General features: G+C 37.5%; 1 protein-coding gene and 1 pseudogene across 7 annotated transcripts in view; both read right to left on the reverse strand.

Moving 5' to 3' along the window:
• Positions 1 to 22620, reverse strand: part of MID2 (midline 2) — a 207035-nt gene that overhangs the window by 100567 nt on the left and 83848 nt on the right. For all 7 annotated transcript variants that reach the window (XM_066249639.1, XM_066249642.1, XM_066249641.1 and 4 more), the window contains exons 2-3: positions 18888 to 19603; positions 5654 to 5749 (exon numbers count right to left, since the gene is read on the reverse strand). In XM_066249639.1, coding sequence (XP_066105736.1) covers positions 5654 to 5749; positions 18888 to 19547 — 756 coding nt within the window. In that variant the 5' untranslated portion in view covers positions 19548 to 19603. The remainder of the gene's footprint in view (positions 1 to 5653; positions 5750 to 18887; positions 19604 to 22620) is intronic.
• Positions 2342 to 2469, reverse strand: LOC136317928 (U4 spliceosomal RNA; annotated as a pseudogene).

A 22620-nucleotide genomic window follows, 5' to 3' on the forward strand; every position in this document is an offset into this window, starting at 1 on the left:
AGTGGCAGGTTGGATCAAAAAGCAAAACTCAACCATATGCTATCTTCAAGAGATACATCTACGCTGCTGACTCCAAGACAACAAAGGTAACCAGAGACAAAGATGGACATTTATAATGATAAACGGAAGTTTATGTATCAAGAAGATATAGCACTTCTTAATATATATGCACTGACCAGGGAGCACCAAAATATATAAGACATCTACTAACTGATCTAAAAATAGAAGCAGACAAAAACACAATCATACTTGGAGATTGCAATACACCACTGATGGCTTTAGATATATCATCCAAATAGAAAATCAATAAAGAAACATCAGCCTTAAATGATACTCTGGACCAAATGGACATAATAGAAATTTATAGGTCATTTCATCATAAAACCTCAGACTATACATTCTTTTCCAGTGTGCAGGGAACATTATCAAGGATAGACCATATGTTGGGCCAGAAAACTAACCTCAACAGATTCAAAGAGATAGAAATGATACCAAGTATATTCTCTGACTATAAGGCTTTAAAAATAAAATTCAATTCCAAAAATAAGTAAAGAAACCCACAAAATGTGAAAATTAAACAACGTAATTCTAAAAAATTACTGGGTCAAAAAGAAATAAAACCAGAGATCAAGATATATATACAAATAAATGACAATGACAACACTACATATCAAAACTTCTGGGATCCATCAACAGCAGTAAAAAGAGGGAAGTTTATATCATTACAGGCTTATATCAAAAAACAGGAGAAATCCCAGGTAAACAACCTAACATTACATCTGAAAGAACTAGAAAAATAAGAACAAAGACAACCCAAAGTCAGCAGAAGAAAGGAAAGAGTAAATATTAGAGCAGAACTAAATAAAATAAAGAACAGAAAAACTATAGAAAAATTAACATAACAAAGAAATGGTTCTTTGAAAAGATCAATAAAATTGACAAACCTCTGGCTAGATTTACTATGAAAAAAACAGAAATGACTCATACAAACAAAATCCAAAATGAAAGGGGAGAAATTTCCACAGACTCCATCGAAAAACTAACAGAAACCACAAACAAATACAGTAAAGTCTCAGGATACAAAACCAATATGCAGAAAGTCTACAGCTTTCATATATGCCAATAATGAAACTTCAGAAAATGAACTAAAAAGTACAATTCCTTTTACAATTGCATCAAAAAAATAAAATACTTAGGAATAAACTTAACAGAGGATGTGAAAGACCTATATACTGAAAACTACTAAGCATTATTGAAAAAAAATTGAAAAAGACACACTGAATAAAAAAATATTCCACATTCATGTATCGAAAGAATCAGCATAGTTAAAATGGCAATTTTACCCAAAGCAGTATAAAAATTTAATGCAACCCCATTAAAATCTCAATGTCATTTTTTTAAAGAAATGGAACAAAAAAAAAAAACCCACCAGGTCTGTATGGCACCACAAAAGCAACCTGAATAGCCAAAGGAATCCTAAGAAAAAAGAATGAACCCAGAGTTATCACACTACTTAACTCAAATTAAACTGCAGAGCCATACTAATCAAAACAGCATGGTATTGGCAAAAAAAAAAAAAAAAAAGACAGACAGACTAAAAGAACAGAATTAAAAACTCAGAAATAAAACCACATATATATGGACAAATCCTCTTTGACAAAGGAGCCAAAACCACACAATGGAAAAAAGAAATTCTCTTCAATAAATAGTACTGGGAAAATTGGAAAACCACATGCAAAAGAATGAAACTTGATGACACCTTGACCCCTGCAGAAAAACCAAAACTGCAATGAGATCCCACCTCATGCCTGTTAGATTGGCTATTATCGACAAGACAGGTAATATCAAGTGTTGGAGAGACTGTGGAGGAAAAGGAACCCTCATTCACTGCTGGTGGGAATGCAAATTAGTACAACCATTATGGAAGAAAGTGTGGTGGTTTCTCAAAAAACTAAGACTAGAACTCCTATATGATCCATAATCCCTATATCTACCAAAAAAAACTTGAAAACATTGGTACATAAAAACACATGCACCACCATGTTCCTCACAGGATTATTCACAGTGGCCAAGCCATGGAAACAACCAAAGTGTCCTTCAAAAGAGGATTATTTAAAGAAGATGTGGTACATCTATATAATGGAATACTACTCAGCCATAAAAAATAATGACCTATTGCCATTTATGACAACATGGATGGATCATGAGAACATTATACTGAGTGAAATAAGTAAATCAGAAAAAGCAAAGAACTATATGATTTCACACATAGGTGGGATATAAAACTGAGACTCAGGGACATAGACAAAAATGAAGTGGTTACCAGGGGAGTGAAGAGAGACAAATATAGGGTGACAGAAAATGATTTTATTCTGGGTGATGGGCACATAACACAATCAACAGTTCAATTAGCAATAATCGTGCCTCGGATAAACCTCATTGGCGACGATACTGCCACTGCGCAAGCTTTAACAACCAACAATTCAAATGCTATGGAAATGTTTACCTGAAACCTATATATTTTTATTTACCATGCCGCCCCTTAAAATTTTATTTTCTAAATTAAATTTCAAAATAAAAATTCAACACCAATAAAACAAACAATCCCATTAAAAATGGGCAAAGGACCTCAATGGACACTTCTTTAAAGATGACCTACAGATGGCCAATAGACATATGAAAAGATGTTCAAAATCACTAATCATCAGAGAAATGCAAATTAAAACCACAATGAGCTATCACCTCAGACCTGTCATAATATCTACCATCAATAAATGAACAAACAGTAGGTTTTGGCGAGGATATGGAGAAAAGGAACCCTCGTGAACTGTTGGTGGAAAAACAAACTGGTGCAAGCACTGTGGAAAGCAGTATAGAGTTACCTCAATAAATTAAAAATGGAACTGCCTTATAACTTAGAGATTTCATTTCTGGGAATATATACAAAGAAACCAAAACATTAATTCAAAATAATACACGCATTCCTATGTTCATTGGAGCATTATTTATAATAGCCACAATTTGGAAGCAGTCCAGGTGTCTATCAGTAAATGAGTGAATAAAAAATCTGTGGTACATTTACACACTGGAATACTATTTGACTGGAAAAAATAAGGAAACCATATACTTTGCAACAGCATGGTTGTACCTGGAGTGCATTATGTTGAATAAAATAAGCCAGTCAGAGAAAGACAAGTGCCATATGAGTTCACTCATATGTGGAATCTAGTGAACAAAATAAACTAACATACAAAATAGAAACAGACTCATAGAGAACCGACTGACAGCTGTCAGAGAGTAGGGGTTTGTGGAGCTGGGTGAAAAATGTAAAGGGATTAAGCAAAAACAAAAACAAAAAACAAAACTCATAGACACAGACAACAGCATGGTGACTGCCTGAGAAAAAAAGGGGATGAGGAGAGGTCGAAGAGAGTTTTGGGAGAGCTAAATAATGATGGAAGACTTGACTTGGGATGTTGAACACACAATACAAAATACTGATGATAAAAATAAAAATTCAACACCAATAAAACAAATAATCCTATTAAAATTATATGTTATATATAATTTTATTAATAATGTCACCCCAGTAAATTCAATATAAAAGAAGAAAAAACAACAATATTTTAAGAAAGCCAAACAATCATGAGTGGTTACTCATAAAAGAAGATTTATTGTGTTACAAGATTTTCTACACTCTCTTAAATAAGAATCCCTAGGCAGGTTTAAGAGAAGAAATTATAATAAAATGATTTTATTTATTTTTATTTTTTGTATTTTTCTGAAGCTGGAAACAGGGAGGCAGTCCGACAGACTCCCGCATGTGCCCGACTGGGATCCACCCGGCACGCCCACCAGGGGGCGATGCTCTGCCCATCCGGGGCGTCACTCTGTGGTCGCTCTGTTGCAACCAGAGCTACTCTAGCGCCTGAGGCAGAGGCCACAGAGCCATCCCCAGCACCGGGGCCATCTTTGCTCCAATGGAGCCTCGGGGCTGCAGGAGGGGAAGAGAGAGACAGAGAGGAAGGAGAGGGGGAGGGGTGGAGAAGCAGATGGGCGCTTCTCCTGTGTGCCCTGGCTGGGAATCAAACCCGGGACTTCCACACGCCAGGTCTACACTCTACCACTAAGCCAACCGGCCAGGGCCAAAATTATTTTATTTTAAAAAATAAAATTCGAACCGTTACATTTGTCATACAAGTAAGATTAGAAGTAGTCTATCAGGTTTTACATAGAGTTACAAACATTTTTATCCAACTACTTCTCATGAGGAGTCCTATAATATCTTACCCAATTGTGTTTACACTTTAAGTACTACCATTACCTCTCCAACAAAATCAACAGAAAACCAAATCCTACAGCTAAAGTTTCACACTCTTGAGAAAGAGAAATAACATTTCTTTTATTGCATCCACTTACAAAGAGGTTGACTCTTCTCATAAACTCTGCTGAGATTTGATGTATATAACACTTTTTAAAAACCCTATACTGTGTAACACTTTATAATTCACAAATAACTTTATCATAGATATCATTTGTTGATGACAAGAATAAGTGGAAAAGTGATGAGTGTGGACCAGGTAAAGGGCATGGGGACAAAAGGAGAAGAAGGTAGGAAGAGGAGTAGTCCTGATAATATTGTTACAGAAATAATATGGCACTGAACAAGCCTAACCCTACCCTGAGGACCCAAATTCCAAACTTCCCTGTGGCACAACAGCAATCTCTTTAAGGAGCTATGATGTCTAGTTTGATGAAGAAAGAAACACATTTCATGCTGAATTCTTATACAGCCTGCTGTTCAGAAAAGAGAAGAGATTGGCCCTTGGATTGTTTTTTTCCCAACTCATCACCACTGCTTTTTTTTTTTTTTTAACAATTGTTATCTCTGCACTTTTCTTAGAACACAAGCATCCTAAAGGAATGAGACTTCCTAGAACTACCAGCCAGTCCTCTCCAAATGTCCCAGGTACGGTCTGATAACCCTCAAGTGCCCCTGAGTAATTCCACTTCTGGACATACATCCAAAGAAACCCAAAACACTAATTTGAAAGAATATATGCACCCTTGTGCTCACTGCAGCATTATTTATAACAGCGTTTTTTAACCACTGCTCCAGATACTGGCACCAGTCCGTAGACTGCAGTTGAAAAACACTGATTTATAACAGCCAAGATTCGGAAGCAGCCCAAGTGCCCAACAGTAGATGAGTGGATAAACAAGCTGTGGTATATTTACACAATGGATTACTACTCGGCCGTAAAAAAGAAGGAAGGAAATCTTACCTTTTGTGACAGCATGGATGAACCTGAAGAACATTATGCTGAATAAAATAAGCCAGTCACAGAAAGACAAATACTGTATGATTTTACTTATATGTAGAATCCAATGAACAATATAAACTAACAAAATAGAAATAAACTTAGATAAGAGAACAGACTGACAGCTGTCAGAGGGGAGGGGGGTTGTGAGGTGGGGTGAAAAAAAATAAAAGGATTAAACAAATAAATGAGTGAATTAATGAATGAATGACCAGATAGATGGATGGATAGATAGATAGATAGATAGATAGATGATAGATAGATAGATAAAGTCCCCCCAAAGAATCCTACAGGTCCTCTGAAAAAAAATCACAAATATTTATGTTACATACCTCAACCTGCTGGCAGATCTGTATTAGCTTGGCCATTTGATTTTCTAGTTCACTGTTACGCTTAACCAAGTTGGTGAGGTTCATCTCCAGAGTTTGCTGTCATCGCAGAGTGTGAAGCAAGAGGGAAAAAAGAACAAACATTCAATGAACTTGAGAACCTTGTGGAGATCAGTCAGTAAGTCAGCAAATAAACTATTTCAAAGATTTATTGAGCACTTACTATGATCTAAGCATTCTTCTAGATGCCACTTAATAAAGTTGCACATTTGGTTCACTATCTTTGTTGGGGAAAAGGTGACATTCACGACTTTGTGGATGTAGGACTTCAATGACATTAAAACAACTCTGTTTTCTGTAATTTTTTTAAATTTTTAAAGTATTTCATAGTCAATATTTCATTTTGCCCTCATAGTAATCCTGTGACATAGGGAGAACATGTATTATTCTCTCTTTTATAGACGAGTAGACTAAGAAGAATATAATTTATTGAATGATTACTACTTGTCAGACATTATGTGAGATATTTTCATATATTTCATTGAATAGTCATAACAACTCATGGAGTAGATGTCAGCATTTTTCAGTTGAGAAAACTGAGCTTCAGAGTGGGGCTTAAGTGTTTTGCACAATCATATAATTAGTATATGACAAAAATAAGGCTGGAACCCAGATCTCTAGCCTGCAGTAACAGCTTTAGTCAAGTATTCTGTGATATTTTTGGTAGTTTGTTCTTGTTGATAACATTTATATTTATTAGTAGATTCTTTCAGAAAAATAAAAGATAGTATTTTAAGTGTGGTAATCATCAAAATCTAACAGTGTACTTTAGTTTCCCTTCTTTGGCATTAAAGAATACCCAATGGAGATATCAGACTTCAAAATGCAAAGCCTGACTGTATCAAGACAGGACATCCATTGCTTACCACTGCTGCTGCTATATAGATCCTTTTAGGTACACACTAGAAGCACTTGCATATCTGTTTAATATAACATAGTTCAACAGTACTCAGAATTCAACATATATTCAACTAAGCAAGCTATTCTTTCCCACTCTTTATGTTAAAAAATGTTATTTACTCTAGATTAATAATGCGTTTTTTTACTCCTTCCCAATTCCAAGTCTTCAGGTGGCTGGCTGTTTCTACCTCAGGACCTGCTCAAGGATCCACTCTTCTCTCACTCACCATCCAACAGCCCTTCAAACTCTGCTTCAAATGTAACATCCCAAATTCCTAGCCCTTATTATGTGGCATTCTTTCCTTTGATAGTGTTCATTATTTCATTGCTGTCCATAGTTTTATGGTTTGTAGTTGTTCAAAGTTCATGTTTTTGGTGAGGAGGGGAGGCAAGAGAAATTGGCCCCTTGTCTGCTAAATAGCTGTTGCCCTTAGTATCCTTGGCACTGTTCCATTAATCTTTCACAAAGGATATATTCCCCTGGATATGTGTATTTCTAGGACAGGCAGTTTGATTTCACTTGTTTGCAAACTAGACTACGAGAACCAACTTAATTCTTGCTTCCCTTTTTGCCAGATCTCTTGGTCTCTTTGGCTTTGTTCCCATGGAAGAGATTTTTCAAAATTGATTCCATTTTCCATGGGCTGGGCACAATGGCCTTCTATAACTCCATGACCATCTCAACGTTGGTCTTCCCTTTAGCAAGAACAGAGAGTGAAGAAGAACAAAAGAAGGGCAGCAATCATTGATTTGAACATGATCTTTAGGCTAAGTAGATGTCATGGGTGGAGGGGGGAGAAACAGCAGTTCAGAGGTTTAATACAGCAAAAATTATTGAACAGGTACCTGCTCTGTTCAAGGTGCAGTGACCTCAGAGATAAAGAGTAAGTGAGATTAAGATGGGTCTTGAAGGATAAATATTGTTTTAATAGACAGAGATGGAGGGGTGCAAGGTGTTCCAGGCACTAGGGAGAGTATGAACAAAAGTTAAAGGGAACAAATTATAGAACATGCTCAGGGAAGAGACTTTGAGTGTGGATACAGTAGAGGGTACAAGAGAGTAGTGGGGTGGGGGCAAGACTGGAAATGGAGATCAAGGCTCTGTTATAAAGGTCTTGCATACCTAGGTGAGGAGTTTGTACCTATTTTTTAAGCAGTGGGGAGTTACCACAGGTTTTTGAGTAATATAATGGCATAATCATGGCTGTAGTTATGAGATCAACCTACAAGCAATATGTGGGACAGACTGAAAGAGGAAAGCCTGGGGGCAGGGACACTGGTTAGGAGGAGCCTGCAGTGTTCACACAGTTAAAAATGCAAGTCTAGGCCGAGTTAAGATGATAATTAAAAAAAAAACATGTTTCAATAAAGGATTTGTCACTGTCATATATGCAGATAGTGCAAGAAAGGCAAATGGATTTGGTAATTAGAGGTCACTGGTGACCTTTATAAAATGAGTTTCAGTAGAGTTTTGGAAGTAGATGCCAAACTGTACAGTGTTATGTACGGAGGTAGTAATGAAGTGGAGGCTATAAGTCTGGTCTCTTCTTTAAAAATTAGACCATAAGATGAATATGACAGAACTGTAGTTTGATGATAAGGTCCAGTTTAAATTAGAGAGTGGGCATTGGTAATGAAACCAGTTTGTGATTCTCTATAGCAGAGTGGCCTAGATTCCTAAATCAACAAAAACCCCATGTATTACCAAGGGCTGTATTAACATATTAGATAAACATATGTGGACTGATGAACTCAGAGCAGATCTGTGTTTCAAAGTGTAATGTGTTCCCATTCAAATATAGGGTGCCGTGGGGAGAATGTTTTATAACAAGTACAAACAACCTGTTGTAACACTTGTCATGAAACTGATATCTCATAAATAATTCACAGTGTGGAGCAGGTCTAAGATCCCTGCTGTGTGTTCCTCATTTATGGCACAGAACTGAGACTCACAGCTTCTGTGCCACTGAAAACAAAAATTAGGGCTGAACACATAATTTGGGGTCTAATTAGACTATAGACCTTGGGTTACCATCACAAAATTATGGCAAATGGTTATTTTGCTCTGTCCCCCTAACAATTTGCATAAGGCCAGCACATCTTTTACAACATACAGCTAGAACTGACAAGATGACTCTAATTTCAACTTGACTTCATTAATATGAAAATGCTCCGAAAAAGAAATATTTGGCTAATAAAAACATCATCTGTTGATGACTTTTTGCCACTATTTTCTTACATTATGAGAGATAATTTGAGGAAAGCACTGAGCATTTAGTTACTAACTTCCTGTTTCTTTACAAGGAATTAAAGCCTCTTCTGGAACTGGAACTGATTCTCAGTAATGAACATATGCACAAGGAAGGGGGGAACTGAAGCAATTATGCAGTCTATTACCCCACCCTTACTTGCTCATGCTCAGCCCTAATGAATTATTTAGAACTAGATATTCTGGGTCACTTTAGCTTTTACTGATTTAGCAAAGCAATTATTTTGTCTATACTATGGCTGAGTAAACAAAGAATATGTGCATATGTGTATATGTCTACATACATGCACATGTGTGTATATATAAAATTTCATGTAAAACTAAACATATATCTTTATTGTTTAATTTGGTTTTGAAAAATTGGTTTATTTTGTTTTTGTCTTGTGCAGTCCAGTTAATGACTGGGCCGGACTCCCTCTCTCTAAGCCTGGTTAGTGCAGTTTTCTCAGAACAGTTGAACCATGACAGAGAGAGCCAAAGTGGCAGGGGAGATTGGAATGAAGATATCTGCTGGGAGGAAATGGGGACAGGAGGCTGGCAGGGGGAGCAGGATGAAGCTCCCATTTCCTGCTTCAGGAGATTACCTCTGGGTTCCCCTGTGCTACCCTTGTGTGAGAGGTAGAGAAGCCATTTGAACTACAAAGCTATGAGACTTTCTTCCCATCCAGATGACTACATCATTAGGGAACTCAAAAACATGTACATATGTCTAAATAGCACAAAGTGGGGAGACAATTAAGTTTATTTACATAATTGATATTTTAAAAGGCCCAAATTAGCTAAATTGGCAATCTCCTACACATATGCCATTTTTACCCAAGTTCCACTTCATTTGTATCATATAGACTAGCCCTCTGTCTCTTTTATACCCTTCCCAAAGAGGAAAACATTTTGCAACTTCTGAGAAAGCCAGCACAGGCTATTTTTCTTCCAGACAGCATCCCATAAAAAGAAACAGCTTCTCTAAACCTCGCAAGTTGTTGTTGTTGTTGTTTTCATTTCTCCAGACACAGGTTATTTCTTATTTATTTATTTTATTTATTTATTTTTTTCTGAAGCTGGAAACAGGGAGAGACAGACAGACTCCCGCATGTGCCCGATCGGGATCCACCCGGCATGCCCACCAGGGGGCGATGCTCTGCCCCTCCGGGGCATCTCTCTGTTGCGACCAGAGCCACTCCAGCGTCTGGGGCAGAGGCCAAGGAGCCATCCCCAGTGCCCGGGCCATCTTTGCTCCAATGAAGCCTCGCTGCAGGAGGGGAAGAGAGAGACAGAGAGGAAGGAGAGGGGGAGGGGTGGAGAAGCAGATGGGCGCCTCTCCTGTGTGCCCTGGCCGGGAATCGAACCCGGGACCCCTGCATGCCAGGCCGACGCTCTACCACTGAGCCAACCGGCCAGGGCCACAGGTTATTTCTTATTACCGTTTCACTGGCTCCCTCAAGAAACCTAACTATACATCACAACACCAGCTCTTCATTAAAGCCGGAGTGATTCCCCTATTGACATACATTTGATCATGATCTCTATTTGGCATGCACCATGAAGGCGCATATATTCACAAAATATGAGCACACTTACAGACACCTACCTGAAACAACAAGTCTTGAAGCCTAAAGGAGGGTGGAACTTTCTGTACTATCAAATGTGTAGTATTGCCACCAAGTGCCTATATACTCTTACTTTCTAAAAGATACAAGGGGTAGAATCCTACCAGAGTCAATTAAAAAAAAACACACACACAAGGTATAAGGGGGATGTTTTCTAAACCCAGGCAAGATCCCAAATGTTTTGATGTGGGAATTGAACCTTGGGGGTTCAGGGAGAGAAGGGAAGGGGGAAAAAAGACTAATTTATTCCAACTGACAGAAAAAAACACTTCATCTTTAAAAATAATCTGAGCCAATGGCCCCATTACTATTCTTTGACATTCTTTTTGTTTGTTTGTTTGTTTACATCCTGTGTACTCATGGATGTTCCCAGCTCTTCCACAAGCCAGCAGCCAAAATCTTAGCACACTTTTGGGAGTCACATTCTGCCTTCTTCTTTTTTTTAACTGCTTGTCTTAAAATACTTACTTTGCTTTTGCTTCAGTCTGTCACATTGTGTATCAATTACATATGGCCTTTCAACAGCAGAACACACCATCTGTTCCACAAACAAAAGCCCATACCCTTATGCCAGAGTTGATTCCTTCCCTAAATATTTATTTGCTGCTGTAGAGACATGGGCTATGTCTCAGAGTAAGATGCAGGTGATTCTTAGAGATAACCAGACCATTCCTCAAGCCAGGTGAAACAGGTTGCCACCTCTCTTTTCAGAACTTCCTGAACTCATCTAATAAAGAGCCACAATCCCCCAGTCACTTTATCAGAAATGCTACATAAACCATCCCACATTATTTTTTCCCCTGTCTTCAAGTGCGTAACATTGTTAAATCTCTACTTATAGGTGTAAATTATTATTTGGACCTTCTAAATGAAAACCTGTACTTAAAACCTAAATCCAGTGTTTATTTTGATAATTCTTAGAATAGTAAGTTAAAGCCAACCCAACTTTCCTGGAGGACTCAATATTGTATTCCATTTGCACTATTCCTCTTAAGTCAACATTTCTCAATCACTTCCTCCTTTTGCTCTTCCTTCATGTCGAATTTCTAGACCATTAATGTGCTGCAAAGCTCAGTCCTGGGCTCTCATTCAGCTCATCACTTCATAGTTCTACCTCCATGCTAAAGAAACCAAATTTATTTCCCTAGTTCTGATCTTTCAGCCACCATAAAGTTCTGAATTTCTACTCCTTCTAGAATACTTGCTCTTTCTTTTCTAAGAATGCCCCATACTTTCTATACTACAGATATTTCAACAAACAATGTTATCTTGACTAGAACACTCTCTGTCCCTTACTGCAACCATTTATCCCAATGAGGGGTCCAAAAACACACCCAAAGTCTATTTTATACTTTTATGCTCTCTCACAGTTCCCTTCTGCTTCTGCTGTCATAAAACCCACCACACTGTCTTGAAACTGTGTCCTTAATTGTCTGTCTCCCCACACTAAGCTGAAAACTCCATTAGGGTTGGGACTATGGTATCTTTATAATCGTAACCCCTACATCTCTTCTGGTACTTGTCATCTACTAGGTGTTCAGTAAATGTTTAATAAATGAGTGAATGTTGAATGACCCACAATCATACCAAACTCAAATCTAAAGTCATCTCACCAAAACTGCTAGCGCATTCCTAATTCCCCCATTTTTGTCCCTGAGACCACCGTTATTCAAGGCATTTATTCAAAGGTCATTTAATTTTTTTCTCTCCATCATCTATAACCACTATAAGCATCCACCAAATCCTATCAATCTTTTCTTGCCTGTCTTTCTCAAGATTGCCCTCTCCTCCAACAAATCCATTCATGACTCCCTATTTTTGAGCTTGATGACTTCCTTTTCCTGACTCTTCCTCTGTGCTTCAGAGCGTCATGAGCAAACATCTATCAAGGCACTTACCATACTGAATTAGAATTGTTGATGTATGCATCCTTACTCATTAAGCTCAGAGCACCTTAGGGCAGGGACTGTGCCTTATTTTCTGTGTTCTCAGATCCTACTACAAGGATTTTAAATGTTCAGTAAACAAAATTAATTAATCTTTTGTTAGTGAGTGAATGAAACCCAGGGCTAAATCCATGGTGTTATAGTTTAATTTATTGTCTATCCTACCCTCAGGGGAGATAAAGAACACAATATTAATTTATTATATTAACCTTTTATGAGCTTGAATGTCATTATTACATTTCCCCTTTAAACTTCACTTCTTCTGGTTCAATAATTCTTCTTTCCTTAATGTTTCCTGACCTATATTATATTTATGTAATATGTTATTTGCCCAATACTAACAGGCAGGATTTTCACCCACCCAGAACAATCTCTGAGTCAACATTTTCTAAATTGTCCTCAGACTGATGATTGTTAGCTCTTTTCATATGTTGATAAGAAGACTTAGGGAAAAAAATCCCAGAAAGAGCACAGAGAGTTGGGAATATCTACTTGCTAAACTTGCTCTCAAACCTAAGAAATAATAAAAATCATCTTCTAACATAGGGCCTGTTAATACTACATGAGAACAGAGCCAGATAATCAATATAATCATTACAGGAAAAAGAATAAGAGGTTCAAGTGAGTCTTAGCACTTAGTTTGAGTAGAGATGGAATGAAATGCATTTTTTTTTACCACCATACACATACAAAATATGTACAGATTTGTACATATAAGTAATGAAGAGAAAATCTTATACACTTAAGAGACCACAGAGAAGCCAAATCTATAAGCAAGAATGATTCTATAATCATGGTTTAGCTGAGACACCCCATAACAAATAGTACCCCTACTTCCATACATACCCTTCCACCACCGTACCTTAGTGAGGCAAATCTAAACATCAATTTTTGCTCTCATTATACTTAGCTACTGTAATTCAATACCTAAGTGAATGAAAATGAGAAAAAAATTCATTTTTTGTTCCCTTCTTTATGAGAACCAGCCCTGGTCTCCACTGGAGATGTTTCTTATTACAAAAATATATGAACTTGCTCATTTATTAGGGAGATCCTTAGTATCAGGATGGGTTCTACTGAGGTCCTGATTGTCCCTAGGGTGGCCACAGAATATTTGCCTTATACTCATGGCCCTCTCATATCCAATTTATCTACAGATATGCCCACAGAAAATTAACAGAGACATTATCTCCTCCACACAGTGACACACATTTATAGATACATAGAGACACACAGACAGAGTCATTCTCAGCTACTCATCCATACAGAAACATACACCCTTGTATATAGTGACGCATGCATATATGTGCAAATATACCCTCCCTCAACTCAATATCATAAAGATATTTCTCTTTATTTGTCTTATATTCATGCTCATACTGGTTCAAAAACATTCAAATGCCCATTGGTAATTAAGTTGAGAGGGTACCTGTCTTGGCAGACAGAAGTGGGTGTCAAGTGGCTGAGCAGACAAAATGCCTGTGAGAAGGTGGTGGCTGAGTGAGAATGCGTGGGTAGCTGACAGAGCGACTGAGTAAAAAGAAGGGCAAGCAATCAACTATGATAAGATTCCAGAATATCATATTTTCCAAACTTTTAATTCTCATTGTGGCTTTTCTTTGAACATTCTCCAAGTCTCATATCATCCTTCTTTGTCTGGCAATCTTTAGCTCTCTCTGTCTCAGTCTCTTTTCCCGTGTGTCTGTGTCTGTGTGTGTGCATATTTTATTTTCCCATAACAAAAAAGCTAATCTTTATGCCAGGTAATATTTTATAACAACAAGATCCCTGATGTGTAACTGCATTTAAGAATTATTTGTAGTAATGAGTTTGTGGAAATATAATGAGAAAAAGAAAATGTGCTTGTTTATTCCTTTCAGGAAATTCCTCTATTCCCCCTGGTTTTCATCAGTTATATTTTTGGCAGGCTGTGGGCATGGAAATGTGAAGACATGACTCTCAAAGAGAATTATAATAATCACATCTGATTTATATAGATATCACCATAGGGTTAGGCAGCTGGAAAATCCAGCAATCAAAATGAATAGGCATTTCATTCAAATGAAATTAAGGACATGTCATACTTTTGGTAAAACTCTGGTTTTTAACATTATCAGTAGTTTAAAAGAGATTTTTTTCCAGACTTGTAAAGCATTCATTATGGTAAGACAGATTTATATCTTATAAGATGAGAACCAAAGCAAGCTATAGATACTAGAATACTTCCTGCAAATCCATTACAAAGACTTAATTCATTGAGATTTCCTGAGCAAAGACTATGTGTGCTAGACACTAAAAAGGATACTAAAGAAATAAAAGATGTTGTACATCACCTCAAAGAATTTATAGTATAGTTGGAGTATGTTGAATTGGCCTTGTAGAGTTTCAACAGAGCACTAAAGAATCGATAGGATTTGCCCTAGCTATATATCTTGGTTGGTTAGAGTTAGAGCATCATCACAAGGCACAGAAGATGCCTGTTCAATTCCCAGTCAGGGCACATACAACAATAGATCAATGTTACTCTCTCTCTCTCTCTCTCTCTCATCAATAAATAATTTTTTTAAAAAAAGAATAGGTTAGACTCCAAAGCAGGCCAAGAAAAGAGCATGAGTGAGAGTGAAAGTTCAGAGTCAGAAAAGAGAATGGCATGTTTAGCAGACAGCTAGAAAGCTACTCTGACTAGATGAAGGTAGCATGTTTGAGAGTGGTAGCAGGGCAGGGCGGAGGAGACAAAAGGGTCAACATCAGAACCAAATTGTATAAGACTTAGAATATCAAGTTGAGATATGTCACCAATAAAAAGTCACCAAAATTGACCTCTATAATAAGACAAATATTTATTTATTTATACAATAATATCAATATTTTCTAAGGAAAGAAACTCATGTGACAGTGAAAACTCTAAAATGTGAAGCAACTTTATAGAAAGATAGAACATATCATGGACTAATTTAAATATCAGGACTAGCAAATGAAAAGAGAGGCAATGAAGAAAATAACTACTTTGATAGGCCTTATTACTGCAATAACGGTCACGAACACAATTATTTGAAATTGAAGAACTGAGTAAACCACTGGTAGTCTTCTGAAGGACATGTAAGTAGGCTGCACAACTAAATAAGAATAATAAACCATACTAAGCATCTCAAACCCTTTAATCCATTTTGAGTACATGTTAAGAAGACAGACTAGCTTCTTGTTATTCTGACCTTGTATCTGTTACATAATGGTTTGTTTATTCTTTATTGAACAAATAAATATTAGAGACTACTAATCCTAATCCAGGACATTTGTACAAAGGAGAGTTATAAATGCCAACAATGAAGCTCCAGAACCAAAAATTATAAATAAATACAGCATCAGTGACTCAGTTACTAGCCACAAAGTCAAATCTACACACACACACACACACACAAACACACACACACTACTCCTATAGGACTGTTGAGGACTGTTGTGCTCCTTTCAGAGTCAGGGGCATATACTCAAGGCCATTTCCCCCATAGCTTCTGACAGTTAGCTTTCTCCTTTCTTCTTGGGGAAGAATTAAGCAGATTAAGGGGATAATCTTAAGTGCTTTTCTAAATTAAAATTATTTCTAAAAAGTGAGTATACATGATACTGAAAGTCAGATTTTCTTTCTGTTTTACATGTAGAACTAATATTCTTTTATACTTGGCACCAAACCAAAGTGAGCCACCCCACCCAAACACACACAAGCAGCATCCCTTTCTCCCTCCCCAGAGTCCACGAGGTTCCAGACAGTATAACAAACCACACAGTTGGGAATGATTCATATATTTCCACTCTCTGTCCAAAAGTGACCCCAAAAAAATGTCCACTTAATTTATAATCAGATTTCTCTACACATTTCCTTGCAAAATTAAAGAACGATTCAAAATCTGGCCGTTCTTTTTCCAAAAAAGTTACTGATTAGTTTCAGACTAAAGTAACTTTTGGTAAAATATTTTTGTGCTCCATCCATCCCTAGAGACGATGGCCATAGCTGCATAATGCCAAATATCTAATCCATCATCCAATGTTTTCATGTATTTGGAGGTTTTCAAAAAGCTGGTGTTTGTAGATACAGGCTTGTTATATCCAGTCTTTTGTTATCTCAATATTACATATGGATACAGATTTTTCTGTTTGGAATATTTCTCAAGGCCAATGCCTTATATAGTTCAAACACCTGCAAATATTTGGCAGAGATTGTTCCATCCTCTCCATATCCCCCACTCTTCCTGCAACCCCACCCTCATCTCTTGCAATTAGGAAGCTGTAAGTTTATACAATATGTCCTTTCCTTGATACTGTAAATTATTTATCTGTGACCCATAAGATGTGCAATTTCTGGAGCATAATGTTTAGCTTCAAATCACATTTCATGCTAAAATCTTAGGTCTAAAACAAAGTGGCAGCAAGCTGCAGCAGAAAGGATCCTTAACTCACCGTCTAGAAGCTGAGTTCTAGCTCCAATTTTGTAACTTTGACCAAATTGCTTAACCTATCAAACTCAGTTTATACCACTTCAAATTGTAGGACTTCAACTAGACCAAGATCAAGGCCGAACTTCTTATGATTTTTAAGAATTGAAGTCAATAAGATTATTCTTCTCTGCAGTCTTGATATAAATGAAAATATCACCTTAAATAAAATCAACATAAACACTGAACTTTGTATACATTTATAAATATTAAATATAAATAACAATCAAAAAAGACACAAAGCATTGTCACTGTGAATACTCCTAATGCTTCTTGCTACAAATTACAGAAGAGAACATGTATCTTATTCTGAGTATTGCTGCCCTCACCAACATCATTACCTAAGTTACACTGACTTTTCCAGAGCATGGCAAGAGCAACCTTTCAACCCACTTCTTGCCCTCCTTCCTTCCTATCTAGACCTTCCTTAAAGATTGCCTTATATATTCAGGCCCTATTAGCAGTGTTAACTATTATTTATTTACATATTTTCTTCTGGAATTTCTTTGTTTTCTTTTTCTCTCTCTTTTTGTTTTTTAGCAAGCGAGTAAGAGAGAGAGATAAACAAGGATAGACAGATAGGAAGGGAGAGAGATGAGAAGCATCAATTCTTCATTGTTGCACTTTAGTTGTTCATTGCTTGCTTTCTTATATGTGCCTTGACTGGGTGGCTCCAACTGAGCCAGTGACCCCTTGCTCAAGCCAGTGACCTTGGGTTCAAGCCAGCAACCTTGGGCATTAAGCCAGCAACATTTGGATTCAAGCCAGCAACCACAGGGTGGAATCTATGATCCCACGCTCAAGCTGGCAACCCCACACTCAAGCTGGTGAGCCCACCCTCAAGCCCTCGACCTCGGGGTTTTGAATCTGGGTCCTCCGCATCCCATGCCATTGCTCTATCCACTGCACCACCATTTGGTCAGGCTTTTTCTGGAATTTCCCTTTTATAGAGGAGTTCTGGAATTTTTAAGTTTCTCCCTTTTAAACCACATACCAGGCAAGCAATGGAAATAAAACAATTTACTGGATCTGACATTTTAACATTAACATGAGGCAGTAGGGCTTTAAAAATAGGCACTCAGACTTGCACATAAATATTATATGGCCCAACAACTTTGGAAAACTCTGTCCACTAAACATAAATGAAAAACTAGGAATTTCCAAAGCAGGGACTACAAACAAGTGCTTCAGTCCATAAACCACAAAAATGAACACTGGCACAAAATCTGATACTGGATTAAATATTTATGACCTTCACTTCAGGTATTTGATCATTCCTCCTGACTTCATGGTACACTGAAGTTCCTTTTCTTCTCTGTTTTGTTTTATTTTTAAATTTTAATTTCATTTTCTTTTGTGTTTTTTTTTAAAGCAGGTTTAGGATTAGCCCCGTGTTAGGGGCTTGATAGCAATTTGTAGTGGCCAGTGCCAAACTTTTTTTCTTTAGAGTACTGAACATGCAAACATACTTTACTGTCCATCACAAAAATATCTCACCTACAGAGATATACTCAGACACCTCCACCCACACCTACACAGAGACACACCCAACCTTCCCATTGTTATACACATAAATATGCAAATAAGCACAAATGTTAATTGTAAAACACCTACACAGGTACTCACATACTTAAAATAAGAGGTGGAAAGATCATGGCAAAGATATGTAGTGTGCAATATGCCACTGAAAGAGGAAAGAGAGTGTTGTTTCTCTAGATGGACTACTGGTGTGGTAGGTTGTGGACTATTTCCCCAGAATTGGCCAGATGCAAGAAGGTTTATGCAACAGATGAAATAGGTTCCAGTGTGAGCTTGCAGATGAGTAAGTTATTCTTACATGGGAACCACGTGGAGGTAACTCACTTGTCATATAAGAAAAGTCACCTATTTTATTAGGGAACTTGCTAACTATATAACTGTGTAAAGAGACAAAGTTGTGTGAAGGATATTTCCCAGATCTCTTACCTTGAGTTTTTCAAATCGATCATTCAGGGATGCAACCTGATGGTCTCGGTGACGCCCCACCAGTTTGCATAAGGCACAGATTAATTGGTCATCAGATACACAATACATGTTCACTTTCTCATTCTCATGGTCCAGGCAGGTGATCCCTCGAAGATGTGTGTCTGGCACTGGTTCCACCAGGCGGTGGCTGGTGAAAGGTTTCTTGTTGGGGTGCGTGGCCCGCAAGCAACGGTCACAGTAGGAGACCTCACAGGTGATGCATGTTTTCACTGCATCCCTTGGTGGGTCCTGTTCACAGAATTGGCAAGCAATTCGCTCACCAGACATGGTGGTGCTGGGCCTATAAGTCCTATCTCGACGGCTCTCACTTGGGGAATTGGGTCCACTAACTGAAGCCTTCTGGAAGCGGTCAATAATGTTCTGCAGAGTCACATTCCTCTTGAGGCCATCCAGGCCCCGGTGGTTCAGTGAGATAACATACCTGCAAGTAGGACACTGGAAAGCAGTAATGGGTTCAATGGATTCACCAGAGCTGCAGCTGGAGACCAAGATGCGATGGGCACAGCTGAAGCAGAGGCTGTGAGCGCAAGGGAGCAAAAGGGGATCTTCAAATAACTCTAGGCAGATTGGGCAGGTCAATTCAGACTCCAGTGTTTCCATCTTTAGTGAAAATAATCCTGCTGAGGCATTAATAACCACAGAGGCTGGGCTTTCACCTGCAAGGAATACAAAACAAGAGTCATTAAGCATTTCTAAGAGAAAAGTGAATGTAGCATAATTATTCACTAACAAATGGAGACTTTACATGCTGGATTCCCTGGGGATGTGAGAGTAATAGGAAAATGATTCAAGAATTAATCAGAAAGTCTTTATACCCCTTCAAACCTTGTTTTGGACAAATGCCTGAGTTTATTTTCCTGAATTAATAAATAGAGCCTAGTGCCCACCTCTGAATCCTGGTTTACTGATTACCATTACTATTCCATTTCACAAAACAGGCATGCATCATTCTCTCACATAGTCTCCACTGACGTTTCTTGTCCTCGACTATGATGAGCCTGAGGCCCTGCAAAATTCTCAACCTCCATTCTCCAATATTGTTCTCTATTTTACTTCAAGGTAAAATATGGGGGTTGCCCCTATTTCAAATCTAGTAGAAGGAAAACAAGGTCATATTTCAAACTAACTCTAGTTCTTGAAATGATTTCATTCTAAGAGCCTGCATAAAAAGAAAAGAGAGCTTTATAAAAATGTAATCCTTGTTTGCGGGATAATAAGTTCTTTAGAGTGTGAAGTTGGATTACTTCCTAATTACACATATAGAAATTTCTGTTCCATCCCATTTCTAGTAAACTGAAGTACTAGAGACAAAAGATGATATTTTTCTTTTTCACTTTCTTCCCTCACCTTCAGAAAACTCTTCATTTCATCAAACTAATGAGCAATGATTTCAACTTACTCAGCAATAGTTGTTGATCAATAATGAAGATATATTGCCTTGTAGATTTAGTTGGTTTTAACACCTGCTGAACTAAGACAAGCCTGCTATGAAGCTCACTTCCTCATGTGTCTTTTCATACTTCTTAAAACATAAAAAGATGCAAGTCAAGATCTAGATATAAGTTAGGTAAATGAGGAACCAAAAATTTTCAGATCTGGTAATCTTCATTTTAGTGTGAATCAGATTAAAGGAAGTCACCCAATTAAAAAGAAACTAAACTCTTGGTCAATCTATCTCTTGTGTCACAAACAGTTCTGAGCTGAATATATAATACTTGTTGCCGTAGGTTTTCTATTAATTAAAATAAACACACATAAATATTCTAAGCTAGCTTCAACTAAGCAACAATGTAAAACTTCTTATTGACTTAAAGTGTTAATCTTATGTATCCTTTTGCTTTTCAACAGCTTATGCTTGTCATCTCACTATCATTGGAGACACTCATCAGAGCTTGAGAATTTGACTCTGCTACTGATATTTGTTCAAATATAGTCATCTATCAGAGATACTCACATAGCCTTCTCACAGGATACTAAAATACTGAGTACAATAATACTTCCTGCAAAAGTACAATAGATGTATTCCTAAAAGCTGTTTCTAAATCAAACCTTTTATGTACACTGAACTAACTAGATATTTTGTAGAGATCTATAGAAAATTGGGCTGTAAAAATGAAGACTCTTTTTGCAAAATCAGTCACTTTCATTTGGTTTGGTAACTTCAGATGTTTGCATAATCCCTCCCTTTTTTAAGAGAGACATGTGGTATCCTTATTTTACAATTTGCAAGTGCTTGAAAATTGTTGGCTCTGGCTGCTTGGCTCAGTGGATAAGAGAGTTGGCCTGGCGTGTGGACGTTCCGAGTTTGATCCCCTGTCAAAGCACACATGAGAAGCGACCATCATCTGCTTCTCTTCCACTCCCTCTCCTCCTTCTCTCTCTCATCCCTTATCGCAACCAGTGGATGAACTGATTCGAGTGTTGGCCCTGGACTCTGAGGATAACTGGGTTGATTCGAGCATCAGCCTCAGATGGGGGTTGCCAGGTAGAACCCGGTTGAGGTGCAGGTGCGAGTCTGTATTTCTATCTCCCTTCCTCTCACTGAAAAAAAAATTGTTGACTAGTATTCTATAGCTTACAACATCTATCATCATTTACCTATAGAGGTAAAGTAAAACAATTAAAATGTACATATATCACAGAATCTTAGAATTGGAAAAAACTTTGGAGATGACAGATTTCAACTTCCATTCAGGGCAGGAACAATGTCTTTGATAGCTCCAGTGCTCAATTCAACATGTTCATTAGTGAACCTTTTAGTCTCCCCTTCTCCTACCCAAAATGCAAAACACCTATTCCTCTTCCAGTTTTCCTTATCTGATTAATATCACCATCCAAGCCTAGAAAACTATTTCTCTAATTTACATGTTCATCACCTTAACAACTGATGGCTTCCAGAACACTCTGCTTTATTTCATTTCCATATCTGTGTCTCCAGCTAACTCTCCTTGCTCTTTTGGGGCATCAACTATTTCATATTTTTATTCAAAGCATGGACCATTACATACATTAGGTATTCATTAATAATTATTAAATAAAGGATCCCTTAAAGTGGAAGTTAGAAAGGGACCTAGCATTCATAGAACACCTCCCATATTTTGAGTTCTATGTTAAGCATTTTATACACATTATTTTGTTAAATTCTATGAAAAAGCCTGTGAGAAACATATTACTACTATATTCATATTATTGTTAGGATTTGGGGCTCAGCATTGTTAAATAAATCAACCAGGAACATACACAGAGCACTATTCACAATGCCTGTGCTCTTTTCCCTACACCTCTAATTCAATCTTCTCACCTCCTTCACTGAAGTTTATCTGACTATTTACAAGAGGTTTTCTAAGCTGTATATTTCCGCTTCTATTTTTGTCTCTATGTCTCTCTGAGTTTCTCTGAATCTGCCTCTCATTCTGAGACCTTTCTAGAATTTTATCTCTTTGTTCTAGGTCTATCTCCATCTCACACTGCATTTCTATTACTATTTATTTCAGAATTGCATGTCTGTATTCCTCAATGTCTGTGTCCAAGCTACCTGGGAGGATAGAGTACAGCCTCTTACCAAAATAACAAATGGTCAGAAGCATTGCTGAAAGACGTGTTTATGTGTTGAAAGTGACATAAAACACTTAGAGTATCACAAGTCTTCTCAGTCTTAGGACTGTGTTGTATA

Source organism: Saccopteryx bilineata, chromosome X, assembly GCF_036850765.1.
Source record: "Saccopteryx bilineata isolate mSacBil1 chromosome X, mSacBil1_pri_phased_curated, whole genome shotgun sequence".
Lineage (NCBI taxonomy): Eukaryota > Metazoa > Chordata > Mammalia > Chiroptera > Emballonuridae > Saccopteryx > Saccopteryx bilineata.